At 53.0% G+C, this 25,446-nt stretch overlaps 1 protein-coding gene across 4 annotated transcripts in view; it reads right to left on the bottom strand.

Annotated features, from left to right (window-relative positions):
* Nucleotides 1-25,446, bottom strand: part of CDH23 (cadherin related 23) — a 355,087-nt gene that overhangs the window by 229,067 nt on the left and 100,574 nt on the right. For all 4 annotated transcript variants that reach the window (XM_044239712.1, XM_044239715.1, XM_044239714.1 and 1 more), the window contains exon 6: nt 1,828-2,022. In XM_044239712.1, coding sequence (XP_044095647.1) covers nt 1,828-2,022 — 195 coding nt within the window. The remainder of the gene's footprint in view (nt 1-1,827; nt 2,023-25,446) is intronic.

Here is a 25,446-nt window from a genome sequence, read left to right as displayed (position 1 = left end):
CCTCCTGGTCCCACCGTCTTGGGGCCACAGCCCTCCTCCTGCCACAGATCCCTCCATCCAGCCTACCTGAGACTCCGGGGTGGGGGACAGGGAATGGCAGGGGACACACCTGGCAGGGCATGGACTTTGCCAGGTTCCCAGCTGTGACTCTGGGGGCCTGCAGCTCTCAGCAGCCACTCCTAGGGAAGTTCCCCCATTCCCCACCTGCCGCCTACACTGCTGCAGGTGATGCCCAGATGCCTGGCAGGAGAACCTCCTTGGGGAAATGTCCCGCAGCCAAGGGCACAGCACCAGGCCTGAGGGGGACGGAGCTTCAGGTGGGGGAGCCATCCGCAGGGAAGGACCCCTTCTGTTCCACTGCTTGCAGTCCTGCTAGGCAGCAAGATTAAGAGCAATTTAACTGTATTCACCATCTCAGCTGGAGCTGGGCCTCTTGACAGGTCCGGCCACCCAGGTTCTTGCCGGCCCCCGGCTCTAGTCTCTTCCCCGCCCGCCCAAAGCCATTTTCAGGGAAGACGGAAATTACTCCACAGGGACAGATGCATAGCAAGAAAGAGAGCAAGCAAGCATCTGTGTGTTCCTGGGCCCCTGCGTGTGCAAATGGAGAGCAGCTGGAGGGGCACCACGGCTGAGAGCGGGCACCAGTTTTGTACACCTCCTTGATCCCAGAAATCTGGTTTACTAAGAGCAGGGCATGCGACCTTCTGGACAAACTACACTTAACCAGGGGAGAAGGAAAGAATGTCAATGGCCCCCACAGTGGCTTCCCCAGGAAAAGCATGCACTTCCTGGCTCCTGGGAACTCTCTACACTTTGCGCAAGCCTGGGGGAACCCTAACTTTCAGACCGGAAGACCCTTGGCCTAGTCCGTGGGTCTTGCCCCAGGAACTGGGTTCTGTGACTTGCAAGAGGAGACTCCGGAGCCTCAGGCAGTCGCCACTGCAGTGACAGGGGCTGGAGGGAGTTGCTGGGTGTCAGGCAAACGGGTCCTGGCAGGTCAAGAGGGAGTCTTATAACTTGTTTCACTCTCTGCCAGAGCTTTGCAAACAGAAATTGAAGGGACAAGAGGCCAGCTCTTGCCCTGCAGGAGAGGAGTGCAGGGCTGGGAACCTACTCAGAGTGTGGCCTGCCTGTCCCCCAGGCCCTTGCAAACAGCAGGGCACAGAGGCCAAGCAGCTGTTAGGATCTGGAAACTCAGAAACTTCTGGCCACAGGGCACGGGACTGGTGTCAGACAAACTGTGTTTGCGTTCTTTCTCCCCACTACTTACTGGCTTGTAAGTCTCAATAGTGTTAGCCATAAAATGGGACAATTATTCATCTCTCTCCCCTCTCTCTCCTGGCTGACTATTCCTGGAATTCCCAGGTGCACATGAGAGGGCCTTCCTGTGTAAGCATTACCACTCGGGAGCAGTAGCCAGAAGGCCGGGACCCTCTGGCGCCTACGTGTAGGGTGGTGTCAGGACACTGTTGGGTCTGAAATTCCAGAGAACAAGGGGACACCCCCACACCGTGGACATCCTGAGGGGTTCCCAATGCTGGGTCTAGATTGCAGTGGCTGGGTCACTGTGGCAATGACCTGAATTGTTCCCGGGCCTCAGTTTCCTCATCTGTAAAATGGGTAACTTCATATTACATATGAGATAGGGCTGCTGTGGGATTTAACCAAGGGGATCAGTTCGAGTGCTTGGCCCAGCACTGCTCCTATTCTTATGGTGACTCTCGCCAGCATCCCTGTTACGGAGGCTTGACCAGCTGGGAAGGATGCTGGTGTCGCGTTGCTCTCTCCTAGGGTGGGAGGAGGCAGACTTCTGGGGCGGGGGCTCACCGTGGCATTGACGGTGAGCTGGTAGGCCTGCGTGGTCTCGTAGTCCAGCTCCCGGACCACCGTGACGATGCCGCGGGCGCTGTCGATGGCAAAGAACGGGGAGGGGGGCTGGAAGGAGTAGAGGACGCTGCCTCCTGCCCCCAGGTCGGGGTCCGTGGCATTCACGATGAAGATGGGTGTCCCCACCGGCGTGTTCTGGGGGTGAAGCAAAGCAAACAAAAGGGTGAGTGGTGCCTGGAACAGCTGCCTTCGTTGGTGACTATTCCCCCAAAGCCCATTAACCACGTCCCTCCAGCCAACCAGACCTGCAGCTTTGTCATTTTTATTCTAAGAGGGTTCAGAGGAATTTAAAATGCAGTATCTATTTTTTTTTCCCTTTTTTTGATGGCCTCCTGGTGGCTATAACAGCACAAGTTCTAAAGATGATCTGCTCATCCTGGCGTTCTGGATGATGGCCTTTTGGTCCCCAAATCCCTGATTCTTGGCAATGTCGTTTCCTCTGTTGAATGCCCCTTGCTGCCCAAAACCTCACGCCCAGGGCTGCTCTAGGGGGCACCTGGGAGTCTGCATGTCGGGAGGCTTCATGGGTGGGGAGCTGAGAAGTGTGTGCCACAGGCAGGAGATAGGGGGCCCTGAGGCTTTGCCGGGCCCCACAGAAGTTACTTGGATTGCCTGGGGTAGGACATCCACATGCCATTGCTGGGCCATGGCAGCCTGCCACGAAAGGCCCACAAGACCCACTAGAAAGGTACCACCTCCTGCGAGCCTACCATGATTCCCTCCGTTACACACTGTCTATAGACTCCTGCCCTTTTCTGACTTGGGGGTCTCTGGTTAAATGTAACTTCCTCATGGAACTTTCCAGACCCCTAAGGCAGGTCAGCCCCTATCATCCCCCGCCCCCAACAACCACTGTTTATACTAAGGTTCCCACTGCCCCCAGGGGATTTTCATCATCCACTGTCTTCTGTAATGCCTTGGTCAGGGCCTGTCTTCCCTCACAGCACGTGTGCCCCACGGAAGCCATGGGGCTCTAGCTGCCTCGCCTGACACAGTGCCCGGCACACGGCAGGTGTTCAGCCCACAGCCTTTCTGAAGACGCCAACGAGTGGCTCTGAGAGCGCTCAGCGCATGCTCGCTTCTAGCCCGACTGCCGGCTCTCAGCACCGCGGCGTCCACCGCAGTACCTGGCACGGCAGCCGTGCCTGTGGAATATGGGACGAGGGAATTTTATTCATCATTTAGTGGACTCTGGGCACACCTGGAAATAGGCAATTGAATGAGGCTCTTTGCAGAGACAAAAGGGTACAATCCCTGCTCCCGTTGATTGTCCTTTGAAAAGGGAGCGATGGCTCAAGGAGGTTAAGTCACTTGCCCAAGTCACACAGCTAGGCAGTGGTAGAAGAGGGCCTGGAATTCAGGGCTGGCTAATTCTAAGCCAGGGATCTTATGCTTCTCTCAAATACCAATGGCAGTTCTTTCCCTGCCTCTTCTGTATGATGCTGAGCTCAACTGCCCCCGGGAGTGGGACCTCCCAGCTAGGAGTGTGGGACTAGCCCGTTATGTTGCTGATGGCACAGGTGATATTCCTGGCCTTTATTCCCACGGGGATGAATTGAGTCCCTTCTAAGACCTGCAGGGCTCCTTTTGAGGACAACAGCCACACTGCTGCTTCTTCCGTGTGCTGCTGGCCAGGACTTGGGCCCTGCGTCATCAGTTTGAGTAGCTTCTGTCACTGGGGCATGCTGGCGGCCCTTCCCTGGGACCATCTGCTTGAGGCAAGGGTGTTCTTTATAAAACTCCCAGTTGGGCTGGAAAGGGCCTCAGGAGAACTAGGCTATGGATCTGCCACTGTTTCTGAGTGTGCTGACTCTCCCCCATCACTAGGCAAGTGCCAGGCTAAAGGGACAGGCTCCGAATCTGTCCTCCCACCAGCACAGAGGACAGGACATAGACAGGGAGGCCTCTCCCCTCCACACCATCCATGACTCCCCAATGCCCTGTGCATAGAACACAGGCCCTCGTGGTCTAGCCCTGTCTCTTCCTTCATGCTGTATTTCCCGGCAGGCATCCCTTCTTGGCCTTTTGGCTAAGATCATGGGTAGCTTCTGTTTGTGTCGGTTTAATATTTTCTGGTAGGTAGAGCTAGTTGTGCTTCTCAAACCCAGCAGGCTGCCTCATACTTCAGGGCTTCTGAACCTCCTTTTCCTTTGCTAGGCCTTCCCTCCTCAGCTCGGTGGCTTGGAAAACAGATGCTCTCCCTTCCTCCCTCCAGAAGAGAATCAAGTGTGCAAGGGGGCAGAGCAAAGTGCCAAGATTTCAGGGATCGACTGACTCTATGGGAACCCTAGCCTTGCTGTGTGTCTTTGGGTTACTTAATCTCTCTGATCCTTAATGCCCGCTCTGTCCACTGAAGTTAATAATATGCCATAGGGTCACGGTGAAGAGAACATAAGCTCCTGAGTACAAATTTCCCAGCATATAATAAGTGCTTAGAAATGGGCAGTCGGATGTTGTCACCTTGTGCCTTCCAGAGGACTGCAGACAAGAATGCCTTCGAGGGGAGGGCAGGCAGGTGTCAAGAAGCACTATGAATATTAATGATGGTACTGTGCTGGGCATTCCCTGTCTGTACTTGCCTCAGATGCACTGAGTACCCTACTCTGTCTCCCCCTCCCCACCCCAGGGAGACCTCGGTGGACCACATCCAGCCCCAGGCTCCTTGCAGGCTGGCTGCTGCCCAGGGAACGTGCTGGTACGAACTCAGAGTTTGGGAAAGAGGCGGGAGGAGAGTTTGGGTATTACTTTTCTACTCCTTCTAGTTCCAAAGCCCCTCCTCTTTGGTCGCAGCCTTCAGTGAGCTCCCTAAGCCCCATTCACCCCTGCCCTTCCCTCTTCAACCCTAGGGGCTGCTTCTGATCCCAGGTGCCTCAAAGTCCCTTAGTGACCCCTGGCCCTGCCCGCCCCCTGTCACAGTCTTTTCACTGAAATGCCTTTGTTGGAACTGAGATGAACAGTTTCCTGGGGATTTGATGGTTGCAGGCAGATACACACCCTTGAGCCACCAGGTGCACAGCCCCAAAGTCTAAGCTCCCCTGGTGCCGTGCTTAGGGGAGCCAGCCCCCAGCCCCGATGAGCTGCCATGATGGCACGGGTCTTGAGGAGATCACCACAAGGCTCTTGGCTAAACTACGGTTCTCCCACTTCCTCCCACCCTCTCTAGATCCTATATGTGCATCACCCGCGTGCACATGGGAGTCAGACCCGCATCCCAGAACAAAACATTCCAAAGGGACCTGGGGTGTCTGCCATGAGAGGGAAGGACATGTCCCGATTTCATAGCAGCCAGCCCCTGGTGGCGGGGGTGGGGGTGGGGGAGCTTGACAGCATGTCAGAGCACAGCCCACAAGTAGCCAGTGCCCAGAGGAGAGGGATGGCTCCCGTGAGAATGTCAGCTCACCAGCCCTCTGCCTTGGGGAGGAGGGGACATTTCACCCAAGCATACCTCATGGTCTGGGGCAAAGGCTCTCTGGGCAACTGACCAGACGATTTAAAAGCAAGATACGAGAAGACAGGGGAAAAGGGGGAAAAGAAGGAACGGTCCGGTGTCTGACCTTCTTAGATTATGTTTCATGCCCTGCAGTGAAAACCCATTTAATTTCTGCATAACTTAGAAAAGGTTTTAAATGGGCCTGGCAAAGAGCCATTCATATACTTAGAAGGGACAAGCCATTGGAGAGAAAAGAATGCTGACTTCCTGCATTTCAGGTTCTGGGCGCCTATCAGGGATATGCTCTATCAGGAATATGGGGGGGTGGCATTCATCAGCACCTACACTTGGGGCCTCTCCGAGCACCCACCTGCTGCTTCATGCAAATGTGCAGATGTGCCCCTATAAAGGTCTACACCTTCCACACAAGCAGATTTCCCCCCACGACCAGGTGCAGCTGGGCTTTGAGTATACAGCAGGCAGTAAAACTTGGTGACTCAGAGCAAGGCCTGAGTCACACTCCCTAAGTGTGACTACGAGGTTTTCCACGTACTGGCTGGAGACCTCAAGCATATGCTGCTGAACTGACTCTTTTGGCCTCAGTTTCCCTGTGCAAAGGAAAATATAAAAATGGAACTGTTCACAGTACCTACCCCCAGGGTTGTGAGAAAGAATTACACGAGACAAGGTGTGGAGGGAAAAAAAAAAACTTCTCGCTGAGCCAGGCACAAGGCAATATTGAGCAATACTCAATAAATGGTCGTTGCAATTATTATTATGGTAATAAAATACCATCACAAGCAGCGTGAGATGAGCTCTATTTAAAGGGGGGTATTAAAAACAGCCAATGAATCTCTTTATCATGAACTTAGACAAATGGGCATTTAAAATTCAGAAAGAGACCATCTCTGTTGATGAGTTCATGGCTGCTACAGACGGGTTCGAGGTGGGAGAACTTCAGAAGACCCTCCCCAGGGGGACTGGAGGGCCCCGGAAAGGAGGGCAGGAGTCTGAGGAAGGCGTGGGAGGGGCTCCTGGAGGCAGCTCCTGATCATGGAGGCCAGGTCTGACCCTGCACAACTCAGGGATGCGTTGAGTGTAGGAGCAGGAAGGAGCCTTGGGGATTATCCAGTCCTGTCTCCCCAAATTACTGATGGTACAAATGAGGGGCTGCGTCTGGCTCTCAGTCTCTCAGGTGGTGAATGGCAGAGCCACGACGGCAAATATAGTGCTTTATTCACGCCACCCAGAGTTGCTAACCACTGCCTCCCTCCCCACATTTTCCCCAAGTAAAGATGCTCTTTATAAACCCACAGTTCTGCTTAAGGAAATGGATCCAGGCAGCCAAGTTTGTGCCAAGTGACTTCAGACCTAGCGCACATCTGATTGGTCCAGGGGTAACCACGTGACTCAAATAGGCCAATCAGATGCAGCCTGGCCTGTTAAATCCATTTTCTGCAGAACCTGAAAAAGAAGGTTCTTGCTATCTGGTTAGGGCTGGAGTGGGCACCGTGACAAGCCCAGCGCCACACAGAAGCCAACATTTACGGGGCAGAGGAGAAGCCACGGGTGGGCCGAGAAAGCCCAGCTGCAGTGATGGTAATGGAGCCCAGTGAGGGAGGAAAGCAGAGACATGTGCCTCTCAGAGCCTCCCCTGCCCTGGTCTTCGCAGACCCTGCCTGGACTTCACTTGCCATCCCTGGCTAGGGCACAGGGACTGCATCTGGGCTGTCCTTCCTATGGCTACACCCTTTGGCTTACACTGTGCTCTATGGGTCTCTGCTCCTTTCTCCCCCACGGTACCCCCAGAATACATCCAGCCCCAGGCAAGGCCTCCTCATTCCTGCAGCTCCGCCCCAGGCTCAGGCTGACTCTTGCCTGCCAGGATTCCATCCTTTTAATGCCCAGGCTGGGCCGCAGAAAGCAAAGCTCCCTACCACTGCTCCTAGGTTGCTGGGGGCAAGGAAGGTAATAAGGGGGAGAAGAATAAAACAGCCTAGATGAATGAATGCTGGCTCCCTCTCTTTTTAAAGTGTCCCCAGATACTCCTTTTAACATGCAAATCCAGTCAGGTCACTGCAGTGATCGGCATGAATGTGGGGGTGGCAGGGGAGGGTAGGGGACAGCTTGGTCACTGGCTTGATACCATCATCCAAGACAGGCCTAGAGGAGGGATACCCTACAAAGCCAGGCTCTGCCCACCTGGAGACAAGGAGACCAGGGAGAAGGGACCCCTCTGGTGTCTAGGCTTGGGGTTTGGTGTCTACAGATCCATTACCAGGGTGGGCCTGGGCTGCACAGGTAGGGCCAAAAGGCCCATTTCAGCTGAGGTGGGCTGCCTCATTCTAGGGCAACTTCTCCCCACAAGCTGGTGGTGGAAACTGGTTCTGAGTCCAGCTTCTTGTTGAAAAGGAGCAGCTGGTCTCTGGAGGAAAGGTTCCAGGCCTCTTGGCCGGCTTCTCTGCCCCAGTTCTGCTCCCAGCACCTCTTCCTCCATGGCCAGTCCCCCCTTGCCACATCCTGCCCCCCGCCCCCCCCACCAAAGCTTCTGAGCCCTTACATGGGAAATCTCTCCAAATGTCCTGCCCAGGCCTCCTGGGAAGCAGGGAACAGTGTTTAGGGATCAGCCCCTGCAAAACCCTGGCAGGCTGGGGAGGATCCTCTCAGCAGGAGCCCCGCTCCAGGCAGGGCGCAGACAGGGCAGGCCCCTGCCTCTTCCAGTTCCCATTTAAGCTCCACATCACTTCTGATGGACCTGCTGTAAATGGGCCACCCTGTGCAATTCAGAGACAAATAAATCTTTTTGCTACTCCTGGGGTGACAAGGGAATAGACTCTGGGAAAGTTCTGCTGTGCAAGGGATCTTGTTCGTTAATAATAATGATAAATAGCTCACTTCTCACATGCAGTGTGAGTTACATTACACTCCAGGCTTCTACAGAGGTGGCTCGGGGTGCTCACTGGAACAGCGGGGGTACAGGCAGAAGGGAGGAAGAGGGCTGGGCAGGCAGAAAGGCAGAGAAGGAGGGTAAGGAAGGGGGTGGGGGAGGGAGAAGAAGGTGACCAGGGACAAAGGAAGATAGGAGGCGATGGTGAAAGGGCAGAACTGGGGAGCAGAGGGTGATGGGGATGAGCCGGAGAGCATTCCCAGGAAGAGAGAGGGAAGGAAAGAGGGAGGAAGGAACGGGAAGGAAGAGGAAGCAGAACTGCAGAGGGAAAGTTGTGAAGAAAGGAAAAGAAGTATAAAAGCTCGAAGTGCCTAGAGAAAGGAAGATAGGAGAGAGAGAAGCACCCCATCCCCGCTCATCTTCGCGGCGTATGCTCGTCAATTCGATTTATTCCGTATCCTCGACCAAACCTCCGCAACAAGCCCTACCATTTCCACCGTAGGTGCCATCTCTAAAGGCGTTATTAATATTTATGGAATGCTTGCTGGATGCCGCCACAGTCTTTAATATCTTATTATAAAGCCTGTTATAAAATGCATTAGTAATAAATTCCTGACAGATGGAGTTCTGACAAGGTGCAGGCGTCTCAGTGGATCTGAGCTGGGAACAGACGCTCCTGGAACACGCGTGTGCTGCTCAGAGGCTGGACTGCTGGGCCCCCCTACCCCAGGTGAGGTGGGGGCAGGGGAGGGGGCTCGATTCTCCACCCTCCGGCCTGGGGGGTGGTCAACAAATCTTATCTCATCACCTCTTTTTCCCAGGACAGGTGAGGGGGGTGGGGGGTGGGAGGTGGAATGAAAGCTCAGAGAAATGAAGCAACCTGTCCCATGTCACACAGCTTGTAAGTAAGTGGCAGAATTAGGATTCAAGTTCAGGTCACCTCTGTGTCCCCAGACCTCAGGGACCCCAGAGATGTGGGTGGACAATGGGTCCAGGGCCCCTGCTCAGGCATGGCCAATTCATTCACTGTCCTCTGTGGAAGGGCAGGGGGTGATGTGGGAACCGAAGACCAAGGGCTCTAGATAGTCTGCGTTAGAAAAGCGAGAGCTGATGGGGAGATTTAGCTCCCCAAAAAGTTCAGAAGGAAGAGGGTATCTCCAAGTTTTCACACTTCCATTGGAAATCAGGATATGGGCTCCCACTGTGCCAAGAAGTCAAGTCAGATATAAAGGCCTTTCTGACAAGGGGGCTCCTGGGGCAGTGGCGGGGGGGCACCTGTGTTTGTTTCCATCGAATGCCAAAGCAGGTGCCAGTTCACTGGTGACTCCAGAGGCAGAGGCCTACGGGGTCTTAGGGAGGGCATCATCCCAAATGTAAGGGTTTAGAGGTTTCATGGCATTCCAGCTTAGGGAGGAGGAGAAATGGGGTCTGTGGGAGACGTGAGCTATATTTATTTCTCCAAGAGGTGAGAAAGCGAGACTGGGCTCTAGCTGAGAGCAGATCCAAAGAGAACAACAGTGTTCTGAGAGGAACCTGGAGAGGCAAGTGCTCCCCAGGCCTTGATGGCTATCTCAGGTGGCCCCATTCGGTCAGAGAGGGGCCCACCAGCTCGTGCACACATGCATGTGTAGAGCACTCTCCAGCACCAACCTCTGCAGAGGAGTAGGGAAGAGATCATTTCACAGCATCTCTTCTCTCCATCAGTGTCTGCTCTCTCTAAGATGATGTGCGCGAGACTCCAAAATGTGCTAGGTCTGCTCTGAGAGCCAGGCAGGCTGCCGGGTGGAGGCTCTGTAGGCAGAAGGAGCCCCAAAGGGCTGAGTTCTGAGTCCCACATACCCTGACATGACTCGAGTACTTTCCCAGCTATTCCACTCCTTGGAGCTAGCTCAGTGCTTACCCACCACTGAGTCCCTCCCTCCTTCTTGGCCTCCAGCTGTGTACTGCCCCTTTTGAATCCCAGGAAGACACTCTTCAAAGTACTGACCTAAGGCCCCTCCTGACTTCCACATGTCTGCAAAGGTCTTTGTCTACCAGAATAATCTTGGACTTGCCCCTCTCTCTTTCCCCCCATTCTTCATCAGAATGTCAATTCTTCCTTCCGTATTCCCCCAATTCTCCCTTTTCTCTTTGTTATTTACCTTGGCCACCTCTGCAGTGACACCTATGTCACTTGCACATAGAAGGGATTCAATAAATGTTTTAACAGAATCGGGACTTCCCGTTCAATGTGGGAGATTGAACATATTCATTTATTTCTGTTTTTGTCCAAACCCCTCACCAAAATGACAATATGAAAATTAAAAATGCATAGATCCACAAGGACGAAAAGAACAGGAGAGGAGGCAACTGGAAACAGATGGAACGAGATTGCCTTAGGAAAGAGGGGCAAATGAAATCTCAGGCTGGGTACTCAGAACCCTGGAAAATCTCAGGAGCTGGAGATACCAGGTGAGGTAAAAACTGGGAAGACCAACTGCAAATCTTCAAAGAGTAGTCAGACTCCCAAGTGCCTTCCTAATTTGTGCAGAAGACAAGAGGTTTATTTTCTCGAGGGGCCACGTTAGTTGGGCTCTGAACTCAGGTTGGGAGCTGGATAAAGCACTGAAAACAGGTTAAATGAAGCATCTCTGCTTCATTCCCATCCCCGATCAGGCCCCTAGCCAGTCAGCCTCTTGGAGACTGACAGCAGGCAGGAGACAGGGAAACTGGCCCAAGAGAAAGACAAACACAAATGTTAACATGGTAGAGTTCTTGCAAAGTAACAGCTAGAGCTTCACCTGATCACCCCATAGTGAAGTCCACTGGTCAGCAAGAGCACTTGCTCCATCCTGCCCTGCCCTAACACACACAGCAGGCTTCTAGGTGGCTAAATGTCAACTCACTCTCAAATATAAACAGGCAACTAAGGGTCAGGAAACATTTGAGAAGAGCATATAATATGAAAGACAGGGATGGGGGTGGGGTGGAACAGTGGGAAGGAATAACAAAAATAAGTATTTTTGACATCCTTAGTGAGACAAGGCATAGCGTCTTTGAAATAAGAACATTCCAAGAGGAAGAGACAGTCGAAATAACAAACTTAATAGAAGAGTTGGAAGATAAAGAAATTTCTCTAAAAGTAAGGACAAAACTCAAAGAGTTGGAGAAACGGGGAGAAAAATAAGAAAATCAGAGAAGCAACACCCAACAGAGATCTAACACCCAACTAATAGGGGTTCCAGAGAGAGGAAACAGGGTAAGTGAAGGAGAGGGAATTATTTGAGAGGTGAGGTAAGAAAATCTCCCAGATATGAAGGACATGTTTCTTTATGGAAAGAAGCCTCTGTGTGTTCAGAGGAGAGACCCACACCAAGTCATAAAACTATGCAGTTTCCAAACACCGAGTCTTCAAAAAAAAAAATTAAGAAACTTTCAGAGAGAAAACAAAAGACTACCCTCAAAGGGTCAGGGATCAACATGGCACAGAAGTTCTTAACAGTAACACTATAGGCAAAGGAGAAATGACTTTGCATCATGAGGGAAATGATTTCAATCCAGAATTCTATACCCAGCCAAACTATCAACAAATAGGCATCTTGAACAAATACATTTTTCAAACAGAGTAAAAAAAAAAAAAAATGCCCATGAATCCCTATTCAGGAAAATACTGAAGGGTGTTCTCCTACCAACATGAGGATGTAAACCAAGAGGAAAATATGGGAAACATGAAGAAAGAGACAAAGAAATTCACTGGGTGATTCCCCCATTCCACACTCCATGCCCACTCCACACAGGCCTCTTCAGCCACTCGGCCTCCAGAAAAGCAAGCAAGCCAGAGCACAGCCAGTCTGGGTGGGAACAGGAGGATGGACTCTCCAAGGAGAATGTTGCCATGAGAAATGCAAACTGATAAAAAAAAATCAATATACTTTTAATAGACGAAGAGGAGGTACTTGATTATGTCCGAATATTTAGAAGAAGTGATAGCTTCACAGAACTCTAAGCAAACAAACAGAAAGGTGGTAATTATTAATTCTAGAAAAAACAAAAAAGGAATTATAATTAAAGTACGTGATGTGGCAGAGCTTGAATGATATTTGCATAATCACAGTGCTGTGTACACCAAATGCTGTGTGAGCTGTGCTTAAGTTGGGAGGATGGGTGGAGCACGTGACGAGGGCAGGTGTGTGTGCATGTGCAGCAAAGGTGAGGTCAAGGGTAGGGTAGAAGTGCCATTCTCCTCCTTTAGAGCTAGAAGTCAATGTCTAAAGCTACAATGCCTAAAATGGAAAATGGATATGCATGCAATTTAGAAATGAGAAGGTAACTATCAGCAATTGGAAGAGGTTGTCTAGAGTTGGGGATCAGGAATGGGAAAGGGTGAGACAGGGCATTGCTGTCTTTTATCACAAGCGTAGCTTTGCTCTTTGACTTTTACACTCATGCAACCATGACTTTGATAAAAATTAATATAAACGTGGAAAAAATGTATCTCCCTAGGGCTGGTCTACTGCAGCCTTTCCTCTCTTTTGGCCATGACCCTGTAGTTGATCCCAGAAAGTCACTTCCCTAAAGCACTGATCTCCCATCATCGTGTTCTCTTCCTCAAACACCACCATAGGCTCCTTTTACCTCCAAGGCAAGGTCTTCTGGACCTTGAACCTCACCAGAGCCTGACCAAAGCTTCCCTCTCTACACTCCTCTTTCGTTTTCACCCCACTGAGACCTTCTGCTTTGGTCAGATTGTTCTACCTTGCAGCCCTGAGTGTGGGCCCACTTCTAACCTTTGCTCATGATGCCATCTTTCCCACCCAAATTCCTCCTGATATTTTTCCCGGAAAGCAGGCATCACCATCTGGCATAGAGAGATAATGAGTATCAGCAGAGTTCCAAGAGAGTCCCCTCCCATGCCAAGTGCCACCTCCCAAGAGCACCATATTCCAGGGCTGTCCATGTACCCGCCCTCCCCCAGACGCCACCCTTGACACCTTCTCACTCCCTGACCTGCTGGGGCTGAGGGAAGGAGCACGGTGCAGCACAGGGCTTGATGCCTCCTGGACAGTGCTCAGCTGGCCCACCAGCCCAGCAGCTGGCTGAAGGCCACATGCAGAGAGAAGGGGACATACAGACCACCATGGTGGGGTGGCCCCAGTCCCCACAGCATGCAACTTTCAACACCAGGCTGTGCCACTCCCTCCCTTAGGGAACCAGCTTCTACTTCTCTCTCTGTAGAAGTGGGAGGACTGACAGCAGAGGCATCCATCCCTAACCTGAGAGTTAGGCTGACTGGCTCCTGGGAGCCTCACAGCAGGGACTTAGAAACCAGCTTCTGGAGACCAAGAAGCATCCCTTAAGTGATGATTACTCCCCATGCATGTTGACCTGACTGGAAAAAAAAAAAAAAACACAACAACCCAGAAACAACACTCCTTAAGTGATGGGTCACATTCTGGCTTGACAAACACAATCCACAAAGCTTCCTTCTCTGTTGTCACAGAGCATTCATGCAAACCTTGATGCCTTAGTTTTCCCACCTGGGAAATGGGTATAGCAAAACCTTCCACACAGAGCTGCAGGGGAGGTCAAATGAGCTAACAGTGGAGTAAGTACTTTGAAAACTCAAAGGTCAAAATAAAAATCACCACCTTCTGCAGAAGTAGACAACTGTACGAAAGAAAAAAAAAAACTAGCGAAAGGTGTGATGTGACCTACAGAAGAGTTCTCTCAAAGGAGCTAGCCTAGAGTCCAGAAGCGGGCCGTCTGGGTGCCAGGACACTGTCCCTGAGCCCAGGACTACAGGGGGCTGAGTTCCAAACACAAACAGGGTTCAGCTGAGGCATGTGGTCTTGAGACTTGATAGATTCTGGAAAATGGCAATCAGTAGATGCGTGGAGTCTCCTGGGATTTTTTTTTTTTTTTTTAAGATAAGAAAGAGACTTTTGTGGGTCTAAGGTCATAACTCACAACTATTGAAGACATCCTATATATCAGACCCTGTTTTAAACACTTTCCATGAATCATATTGTACAATCCTCATGGAAACCTCGAAGCACACACTAATACCATGCCTTTTCCAGATGTCCAAGGCCGAGGGGTAATAAGCAGGAATCTGGGGATTTGCACCCAAAGCCCAAGCTCTTAACCACCATGCTATATTATTCTTAGTGACGAGTGAGCAGAGTATACCAGGTCTAGGAGACAGGGAGATGGCCAAGATGACCTTGAGAAACTGGGATCCTGTCATTCTGGCTAAGTACCAGGGCCTCCTGATGACATTTAAGGGCTCTGCTGCAGAATGACTTAGGTCATCCAGAGGTTCCAGATTCAGAAAGTGACAGATGCCAGAAGTCACTAAGAAGGTGCTGGAAGTGGAAGAGTGAGCTATCAGGAGCTGTCAGGTTCTTTCATCCGCTGATCCCAAACACATGTATCAAATAACACAGCACACGCTCACGGTCTTCATCTCTCCGATGGAAATATGGTCATGAGCAGTTACATGTGGTCAGTTACGGCAAGGAGGACAAACATAATAAAGGGAGGCTTTGAAGGAGCAAAACCCTCAGGGAAGCTGTGGTTTGAGTCCCGGCTCCAGCCCTTATTAAAATTGCTGTGTGACTTCAGGGAAGTTAGGTAACGTCTCTGAACCTCAGTTTCCTTGCAATGAGATTATTGTGAGGCTTACGGGAGATAACGCATGAGGCATTCTTAGTGCAAAACAGGTGCTCAGTGAGCCTTAGGCTCTGTCATAAAATTGTTGCCTCGGGGTGGGTGTAAGAGTCTATGAATGAAAGTGCTTTGCAAAAGTTACTTCTGGTGGAGCGGTCTGGAAGGGAACAGGATGGTCCTGAAGGCTGAGGTCCTTGCTCTGCTCTCTGCAGAGACGAAAGGCCTGGATAACAGGCCAGGGAAACCTTCCTTGTGGCATGCACCCCATCTGTGTCCCAGTGGAGCCCACCAGCTGTGTTGTGCCACCAACGGTGCCCTGAGCTCTCTGTGCACAGCTCCATGGCTCACAAATGGGGCTCCATCTCCCAGGCCCCAAATTCATTTCCCTGCATGATGATGAATCATGTTAAACAAAATGAATATGCAAATCTCCTTAGGGCAGGCCTTACATCTATGGGAAGCTGAGGCTAATAAATGGATTCTGAATAAGGAGACAGCTCAAGCAATACAACTTTGGTTCATCTCTCCTCTCCCCTCCACACTTCAGGCTCCAAGCACCAGTGTGCCCCTTTGTCCTGAGCTGGGGCGTGCATTCTGAAGGGGCGGATGAAGGAGGCAGCCGAGGCCTGGGCAGGTATGAGGAGTAGGTTGGGCCTAGTGCAGGTTTTCTGTCTTAAATCCCTGACCCCGATCCTGGTGGCTATTGCTGCTGGACAGTATGATGTGGTAAGTAGAACTTGTCCCTTGGAGCCCAGGGGCTCAAGGGCTAACAGGCAGGGGGGAGGGGGGTGGAGTGCACACATGACTGCAGGGGAGCTGGGGCTGGTGAGAGCTGGAGAGATAGAGGGCAGCTGTGGGAACTCACGGGACACAGGGTTGGGGTGGTGGTGGTGCTGGGAAATGGCTTCAGAGTCAAGAGGTAGAGAGAGACTGGAATTATCGGGGCTCCTGAGACTTGAGGCACGCAGGCCAGGGCTTCGCTTCCTTGGCTGCACAGCAGGATAACTGGGGAGCTTCGAAATAAAATCAGTGCCCGGGCCCACCCCAGTCTCCAGGCTTTTCCATTCCCAGAGGAATTCTCAGGTCTGGCCTGGTTGAAGCACTGCCCGCCCCAGGCACTTCTCTACAGATGGGAATGCTGAGACCCAGGGAAAGCAGGGGGGCCTTAATGGAGGTCACACAGATGACATTCTCCTGCTTGGGCAAGGATGGCCCAGGGAGGCCCCCACACTCAAGGAACACACCTGAGGAGGGAGGATACCCTGCTCTGTTGTCCCTGGAAACTTTCCCCATGGTACAGGACCAGAAGGGCTGTAAAGGCTGGGGAGGGATGGAGTATGTGTTCCCACAGATCTGCAAAGGTGGCTGCCCTCCAAGGGAGCTGTGGGAGGAACAGAGCAGGGGATCCCATTCTTTGGTCTATGGTGCCTGGGAGCCCACTGGCTGTAGGGAGCCAGGAGACCCAGCACACAAAGCCTACGAGAAGACCACTAGATAATGGAGAGAAAATGGAAGACCCCGAGACAAAATGGAGACCCCGAATCCCAGAAGCATTCTGCTCTGCCCAGGGAAAGGCAGGGCCAGGGGAGCCATGGCCTCCTTTGTGAAGACCAGACTTGACCAAGACCCAAACCAGCCTCCCCTTCCCTGACAGAACCCACAGGAAGCAGCTCCATACACCACCCAGGTGCTTCAAGTTCATGACCAACCTGGCCAGGACGTTCCAAAGGTCTCTCCCCAAGCCCCTCCTGGAATTAGAAATGTGGAGACTGAGCTCCCCAGCTCTGCTCCTCATGGCCCCAGGGTGCCCAGTGAAGGGCTTGCCAGCTCCTAGGGCACACCGGCCTTCCCCCAGGAAGTAAGAGAGACTGAGGGTAGGAATTGCAAATGACTTTCATTAAGCAGGGGTGCTAATACCATGAATTACAAATGAAAGCCAGATGAAGAGGACCCTGGCAGCCTTACCTCCATTTGATATTAATTGGGCGACACTTTGTTTTAATGGTACATTAATTAATGCGGAATTTCGACGGAAGTCCGTGTGACACTCACATTAATACAAATGAATTCATTACCGTTGGTGTTATTACAAGAAATGACAAATAAATCTGTAACAGTGGGACCCTTCAAATAATAATCACGAATCATTAGGTTTGCCGCTCGTTTGTACTGTAGCTTGCAAATATGTGTGTATGTTTTCTGCTGCGAGTGTGTCTTTGCCTTTTGGGGAGGCAGCTGGGTGGGGCTGGCTCCATCGTGGGGAAAGGGGAAAGCCTCTTCCAGACTTCTTCGCATCTGCTTTTCCTCCCTTTCTTCCTCCCACCTCAACCCCCAGAGAACCCCTCTCCCCGAGCCCTGCCCCAGGCTTAGTGATTCCGCATCAAGGGTGTGATGGGGGCTGGTCCCCCAAATCCAGCTCACCCTGTGTATACCCTCTGTCCCCGAGGAGGGGGGTAGCGGGGGAAGATATAAGAACATGGGGGCCTGGGGGGTGGAGCCAGGCTTGAAGAACTGGAGCAGCCATAAATTCATCTGATCTCGGAGGTTCCCCCCGTGTCAGATGGGTCTTCAAGCCTCGGAGGGTCGTGGGGACAGAATCCAGGTGCCCCATGAGCAACACTGTGTTGGAAGTTTTACCTACTTTCTTCTCTTCAGTCCTTGCCAGGTCCCAGAGGCTTTACGCCACGGTCAAAGGCACTGAATAGGTTTTGAGAGCTTTGAGACTTGAGCGAGGAAGGGCCAAGCTTGGAACTCAGCTCTACCTGGCTCCTGAGCTCCCCATACAGCAGCTCTTCCCAGGGAGAAGCTGCCACCTGCCTGGTGGGGTCAGTATGCTGGTGGAGACAAGGTAGAGCCTGGATGACCCTGGCAAGCTGATCCCTACTCTCCACTCCCGTGCTCAGGGCTTCGGGCTGTAATCTCACAATGGCCAGCAAGGGACTGACAAGCTGGGGCGACAGCTACCATCCTGGTTGCTTCTCACAGCCTCTCAGTTCCATGAAGCTGAGGCTGGGGTCATTCTTGCTTCTAAAGGGCAATAAGGGAGGCCCCAGGAAACTACACTGCAGGGAAAGCATCAGATGGGCCTGGGTGACTCAGCGGGGGGCGGGGGGTGTTTAAGTTCAACAAACCCTCAGCACACAGGCTGCCTCGCCTCCACTCTGCACATAGGGCAGACAGTGCAGAGAGATCACAGTGCTGTTCCCCAGACTCAGCCTTGGGATCCCCAGCCCAGGGTTCTAAGCAGCTTCTTGCCATCGACTGACATTGATGTGTGTTTGAGAGCTGTTTGCTATCCCTGTTTTAGAATATCTCTCCCTGGAGAACTTAAAATAGGATCCAGTCTCTGAAGGGGATGCCCAAGAAGGGGTTGGTTAAATGACCTCGTGGGGGGTCCCTCTGACCCTGGGAGTCTGGGACTCCATGAATCAGTTGTTCCCTCCCCACCTACGTGAATCCATCAGTCAGTCTGACCTCGATGTACAACAGATTTCTGACCTTTGGCCAACAGATTAGACAACACGGAACCCAAATCCAGCCTCTCCACCAGTGAGGCCTTGCTAATGTGGCTGCTGGCCCCTGCCCTATGACCTGCCCTCCACCCTGGCCCCAGGAGTCCTGGCTGTCGGAGGCTAACGCCACTTGGCTATTAGGTGCAGACTAGCTTGAGCCAACGGCCTACAATTAGATGTCTGGGGGACTCCAGCCCCCACTCCGGCTCACGTTCACCCCCATTCACACTGGTACTGAATGAGCCAATTAATCACCTAAGATTGTTAACTGCGCTAATTATGCTCACTCTTGAAACTTGTGGAACAATTATATACTGTCTCTGTCTCATGAGCTATCAATTATATGGATGCAGGCAGGCTGTCACTTCTCCCAAGCCAAGGCAGGCGGTCTAACCAGGCTCCGAGCTGGTTTCTCAAGGAGAACTCTCAGAAGACTTTGCCTGAGTGGAGGTAACACCCAGCAGAAGCAGCAAAGGCAGGGACCTCTCCACGGGAAGAGGCTTTGCCAGTGACTAAGGGGTCACTCAACACTGATCTTACAAGAGGGTCTTCATTATACAAAAGCTGTCCCCTTATTCCCCTAGAAGAAAAGATAACCACAAAGTACTCCCCTGGGAGCCATACTGCTTCCTTCTTCCTTGTGTCCTTCACCAGGCTTGGCACAGTACCCCCAGAGATCTCCGAGAGGGCTGCATGTGCACACTGGGTTTCCCTCTAGTTCCCCAGGGGCTCTATACTGCCTCTTTTCAGCCCACCTCAATGCCCATCCCACATTCTGCTGCCCCTACTTCTCCATCTCTTGCCTGGAGGAGAGTTGGTTCCTCTGGTCAAGATCTTTGCTCAACGTAGGAAGACAAAGAAGGAAAGAAACTGTCACGCTATCTTCATGTTACCTGGACCTTAAGACAATCCTCTCCTCCCAAGACCCCTGGAATTCGGACCACAGCCCATAGGCCATTACCACCCCTCCACAGACACACTCTCCCCCTCTACCCCGAAACACCCCCCAACCGGCACCGGGATGACAGCCTGTGATGTGGTTGTCGGGGAAACATCTATTTCTCCAGGCAAGCAGCAGGCCCCAGCAGGCTGTGGCTCCCATCTCCTGGGCTCCCTCCCCCATCTTAGCCCTCCCGCTGCCCAGAGCGCTCATTTCCACACGTCAGGGCAAAAAAGCACTTAGAGCCAACTGCTAAGCTCAAATCTATTCTTGTGCGGAGAAAGGCACTCCGTCACCATGCCGCTGACAGGCTCCGGACAGGCTGGAGTGCGGTGGCCAGGCTCTGACTGACCCCATCCCGCTGGGCCTCCCTTCTGGCTCCTGCTACTGGCAGGGGTCAGATGGGCTGGCCCGCCCCTTAATCCCGGCTGCAGTAGCCAAGGGACCCCTAGCCTCCCTGGAGGTCCCTGGGGCTTCTAAAAAAGCCACTGCCCACTCCACAGGAATGTCACAAAGATGCTTTCAGATGCAACTGGTCCCGAGAACTGAGTCTAAATCTCCCCTAGAAGCCACTTTCCTCACTCTGTGAATGGTAATACATTCCCTCCGCATTCAATTGCTAAGCCAGAAACCAGAGTTCTCCGTGTAATTTCGTCTCCCAAATATCAGTCGCCCCTTTCTGTCCCTGCCTACCACCAGCTCCCACCTGGACCACCGTAGCAGACTCCTGATTGGGTCCTGCAGTGGGGACCCCCAGCCTTCCCCTTCGGGGCTGGTATGAAACATGCATCTGATTGTATGGTCCGTGCTCAGACAACTGTCCAGTAGCTCCCTGCTGACCTTAAGATCAATGTCAAAGAAAACCTTCCATGATCCTGCCTGGCCCGGCCCCACCCAGGTCTCCAACCCCTCCCTTCGTGCTTCGATCACAGAATGGGGGGGCCCTCTTTCACCTTAAATGAACTGAGTGATTCTCCACCTCTGAGCCACCTGTGTGTCCATCCACCAGTTCTTTCCTCATCTTCACCTCCATTAATGCTGACTCAGCCTTCACACCTCAGCCAAGTCCCATTTCCTCCAGAACTTTCTCTGAACCCCAGTCTGGCTCAAGTTTGGACTGCATGTGTGCCCGGGGATTTTCCTGAGGGCTCTAATCTTATCTTATAATTAGGTGACCCTTTAATTACCAGGTGTTCCCCCACTAGGAACTGGGGGCCCCCCACTTGAGGCTGGGGGCCACGTCTGGGTCTGCTCACTGCTGTGTCCCCAGAGCCCAGCACGTGGCTGGCACTGAACACTCGCAGAATGAGAGACACCCCAGGTATCCTTCACCTAACAGTCTCCTCATTCTCCTATCTGCTGAGACGGGAGACACCAGCTCCAGAGTCTCTCCCTTGCACTCACTCAACAAATATGGACCGAACACCTCCAATATTCCAGACTCTGCTAGGTGATCAAGGTACACTGATCCATACTGTCTGGGAGGAAATCTGAGGGTGTCAGTGACAGGTGGCTGAACCTGAGTTCTGGCTCCCAGCTCCAGCACCACCTGGATCTGGCCCCTGTTGGTCTGTGCTCATGCTGTTTTCCTGCCTGAAACATTCTTCCTCATTCACTCATTCATCCAACAAATAATTTCTGAGCACCCGTTAGGTATCAAGCAGTGTTCCAGGTTCAGGGGAAATACTGGCAAACTCCTATGCATTTTCAGCCTCAGCTTCATTATCACCTCTGCCAGGAAGCCCTCCCTCATTACTGAACCTGGATAGGGTGTCCATCCTACAAGCTGCCAGAGCCCCCTCCCTGGACTGCCCCTTGCGTAACCCATAGCAGCCACGTGATATTTGTTCTCTGCATCGACGGATTGCCCCCATTTGTTCCACCTGTGTCTCCACGAGCTTTAAAAGGAGAGGGGGGGACACTGGACAGAAGTGAAGCTAGTGGAGGCAAACACACAGAAGGCATGCCTGCGAGAAGGCCATGGCCACTGCTGAAGAGGAGGAGGATGTGCTCTGTGGAAGGCATGAGGGAGGACAAAAGTTGGAAGGTTGGGGTTTTCCTGCCTTGAGTCAAAGAACACCATGGCCCTCAGGTCAGGGAGGACATAAGGCTGCAGGGCCAGAAGCCATCTGACAGGCAAGCCTGGACACCCCGGCTATACAAGACTCCAAACCCTTCACGTTTGGGCTTCGTGCTTTCCCTTGGTGTTCAGTCCTCCCCAGAGATGCTCCTGGCATTGCCCTCATGCTGCGGGGTGCTGGGCGGCCCCTGCCTGGACTCATCACCCCGAGACCGTGCGTGTGTCAGTCTCTCAAGGCCTCTGCTTGGATGTTCTGGGAGAGGCTTCCCTGGCCGCACATCCTGCCCGAGCCCCGTGTCTGCTTCAGTTTTCCTCAGGGTCCTTCTTACCAGCAGCCACAGATTTATGTGTGGGTTCGTCTGTCTCCTCCAATAAGCAGGGAGCCTGTCAGCTTTGTTCAGTGGAGTCTTAGCTCTGAGGGCAGTGCCTGACACACAGTAGGCCCTCAAGAACAATTTTGTGACTGACTGAGCAGAGGGAGAAGGGAGATGGCACTTGGTATCTGTTATTAGGGCAAAAGGCACAGAGCCCTAGAGAAAGTGTTCCCCAGTGGGGCAAACGGAAGCCGCCTGCCTACAGCCCCCACCCAGGGGATCCAACCGGTGGTGGCACCCAGGGGACCAAGCTGATGCTGGCTGCAGAGCCGACAGCTGCAGGTGCACACCCGAAGGCACTTGGAATGAAACACAAGGGTGGATATGACTGGCCAAATAGGTTTCTTTCCAGGTCGCTGACCTCTCTGTCAGGGACAGTGCTCCATCATTCCCTCCCTGCCACCCCTCCTTTCCCTGCTGGCAGCGGTCTGCCTGGGATATGAAAATACGGCCTGGGGCACCCATGCCTCCATCCAACCTCTCCTCTCTGCGGCCCTCTTTCTTCTTCTGGGAGGAACTGAGGAAATGAAAGCATCCATAGCCGGGAGAGGCTGGGGAGGGGAGGGGAGAGAAGGGGAAGGCAAGGGAGGAGAGGAGAGGGAACGGGGCTTTCTGGCTGTCATATCTGGAGCTTCTGGCTATGGGCTATGTGTGGAGGCCACCAGTCCCACCCTATGGTGACAGAGTGTAGCCCTGACCCTGCCCCAGACTGACACAGGTCAGTGTGCAAGACAGAGCGGACAGCAGACCCTAGCCAAGGGTGCCCCCGACTTGCTCTAGATTTAGTGAATCCAGCCATAAAATGAGTCCTAAACTACGAAGAAACGAGAATGTCATTCACCAGGCTGGCCGAGAAGTCAGCTCAGAATGACAGGACTCACTTTGAAGATGGAGAGACTTAGAAGAAGAAGGTAAAGAAGCACTATCTTTTCCCTCTAGATAGCCACGCTCAAGGGTCTTTGCTTCCTGGCCTTGTCTGTGGTGCTGGTGACCCCAGCTTCACGCTGGAATGTGGGCGGGTGTTCGGCGTTGGGGGCCATACGATATGCCTGTGCCCCTGGGCCCCTCCTTCATCTGATCACTAACCGGTTAACCTCTGTGCTGGGACTCCCCCCGGGATAGCCAGAACCCAGAAGAGAGAGTGGGGGCTGGGATCCGGGCAGGCTCTGCTCCCAGGGCCCTGATTGCCCGCTGTCCAGCCTCCGCTGCCCCCAGCTCCAAGCCTCTCCACATGGCCCTCCCCTCCGTGGAACTGGGGTGATTGGCACCCCTCCTGCTAGGGCTGATTAGGCCTGATTTCACCAGCCTGCTCCCACCTCTGGAAGCTTGCCCTGTTATTAAAGTTGTTTTCCGTCCACTCTGCTGGTCTGCCGGGTGAGGTGAGCTTATTCGACTTGATTTCTCCCTCCGCCTCCCTTTTTTCCGCTACTCTCATCCCCCTGCCTGTGTCTGTGGCAACCACAGAGACCAGAGTCCGGTAAAAATCAGGAACATTAACTTCTCACCTTAGAGTAAAAATAGCTATAATAAAGCCAGGTGAAAAAGAAAAGCTCCAACTAGTGTAACTTTGATGAAAAGCTGAGCTGCCTCCTCATCCCACTGCCACCCCCACAAGGACGAGGCTGGCCCTTTAAACCGGGAGAGGCTTGTACGGATGGAAATGCAGCCAGCTCTCGCCTCCCATTTGCTTTTTCTCACCCTTTTTTCTTCTTCTCTGCTCTCCAAGAGGCCCAAGAATGCCATCTGCTAGAGTTCACTCTGCCCTCCAGTACTTAGTGACGTGGGAAGAACCAAGTCACTCAGAACCAAAAGCTCCGGGCCGCTCTGAGACCCTCCCCTCTTCTTGTCATGGGGTAGGGGTGGCTGAGGAGAGGATGCTGGGAAGTTCAGCTCCACCATGGCCCCTAAACTCCTCTCAGGCATGAGGGTGATCAGAGTAGCCCTCTGGGCCTCTATCTTCCCATCTGTCAAATGGCAAGAGAGAACCTTATCCCATGCCAGAGTGGTCAGAAGTACAAGGGTTCGTGATAAAATTCAGGGCTGCTGAGAGAAAAGATGGTGGTCTTCCCCTCGGTTTGCTCTCACGGTTATAACCAGACCCATGTAGGAAGAATTGGTGTTTGTACAGGAAATCACCCAGCACGGGCAACATCGCTGGTAAGCATGGAGATGGTTAGCTGCCCAGGGGCTAGACCCTGGAGGGGTCATTGCCAACATCCATCCTACCCTACTGGTACGGTGAGAAGAGAAGAGAGCTGCCCTGGGTCCCACCCTCAGGCCTACCAGAGTTAACGTTTCCTTCCAGGGTTTATCGGATGACAGAGTTCCGCAGGGCAGGAGACCAAGGACAGTGACAAGTTCTGGATCCCCTGGGCTCAGAGGTGAGAGCTCTGTCCCAGAAATCAGGGACCTGTGCCCCTACCTGACACCCTGTGCACTTGGGGGTCACACATTTAGCTCTCTGGGCCTTGGCCCCCTCCCCTGTGGATGGGGGGCCCCTAGAGGAGTGTTCCATGTGTCTGTGCACCCAGGCTGTCCTGAGGCATTGTGGGAGGGCCTAATTTCACAAGGTTAAAGTCTAGGCACTCGCCAACCACCTTCCCTAGTGATTCCCTCTTCCGTCCAAGCCCAAAGGGCCACTATACCTGCTAAAGGCCCCAGGCCCATGAATGCCCCTCCAAGACACCCTGGAGAGGGATGCCCTGCTCAGAGCCACTGGCATCCTCCAAGAAGGCAGACGTAAAAGAACCTGTTCTTCCTGCCCTTTTTTGCTTGGAGGAGGGGGCAGGAGAACCCAAGTGTGGTAGCTTGGAGCCCAGCCCAGCGGCCAGCCTGGGGGCGGTCGGCTTTCATTCACCATTCCACGCTCTTCTCACTCAGGGCACTGGGCTGTGGAGGCAGGAGTCTGGTGCTTTTCAATTTCACGCCAGGTGTCAGTGGCCAGGCCCTGGCTGGCCTTATCTCCTCGGCCTCCTGCCCAGCCGGGTGCCCGCTGAGCTCAGCTTCCCTGAAAAGCTCAGAGGAAGGCTGCTCCAGAGGCAAGACTTGCAGGCAGAGGGACCCTGGTGAGCTGACTTCTGCTGGACAGACAGGGAGCCCCGACCCCGAGTCATGCTGCAGGAGGTGGGGACTTCGGACCGAGAATCTCGGAGCTCACCGAGACAAAGGAACGAGGTCCTGGAAAGTCAGTCCTAAATGAATCATTGTTCATAGAGCTGGAAGATCCTTAAGGGACTACTTCATCCTCTTTCCCATTTCCTCCCCTGTTCCATATGGGGGAAACTGAGGCTCTGGAGATTTCAAATAGCTGGGCCCAAGGTCCCATGCAGCTGATGGAGCCGAGGTCCTGCTCCAGGCCGTGCTGCCCAGATGCCCCACTGTGAACTGCTCCGCTGTACCACCTCTCCAGCCACAAGTGAACCACATGGGAGCCCCCGAGAGGGTCTGCCTAGCCTGACAGATCCCTTGTGACCATGATCCCCCCTCCTTCAGGTGGCCAAGGGCCTGGCTTTCCTTATCTGGAACATGGGGAGAGGAGTGTTGAGTCAAAATTCCCCAGGACCCATTCTCCATCTAAATGGAGGGTTAGCAATCTATGACCCATGGGCCAAATCTGGCCCACTGCCTGGTTGGTACATAGCCCACCAGCTCAGAGTGGTTTTTCACATCTCTAACCTTTTAAAAAAAA

This window comes from Neovison vison, chromosome 2 (assembly GCF_020171115.1).
Source record: "Neovison vison isolate M4711 chromosome 2, ASM_NN_V1, whole genome shotgun sequence".
NCBI classification, from domain to species: domain Eukaryota; kingdom Metazoa; phylum Chordata; class Mammalia; order Carnivora; family Mustelidae; genus Neogale; species Neogale vison.
The sequence above is the reverse complement of the archived record's forward strand: the minus strand, read 5'-3'. Positions and strand labels throughout refer to the sequence as shown.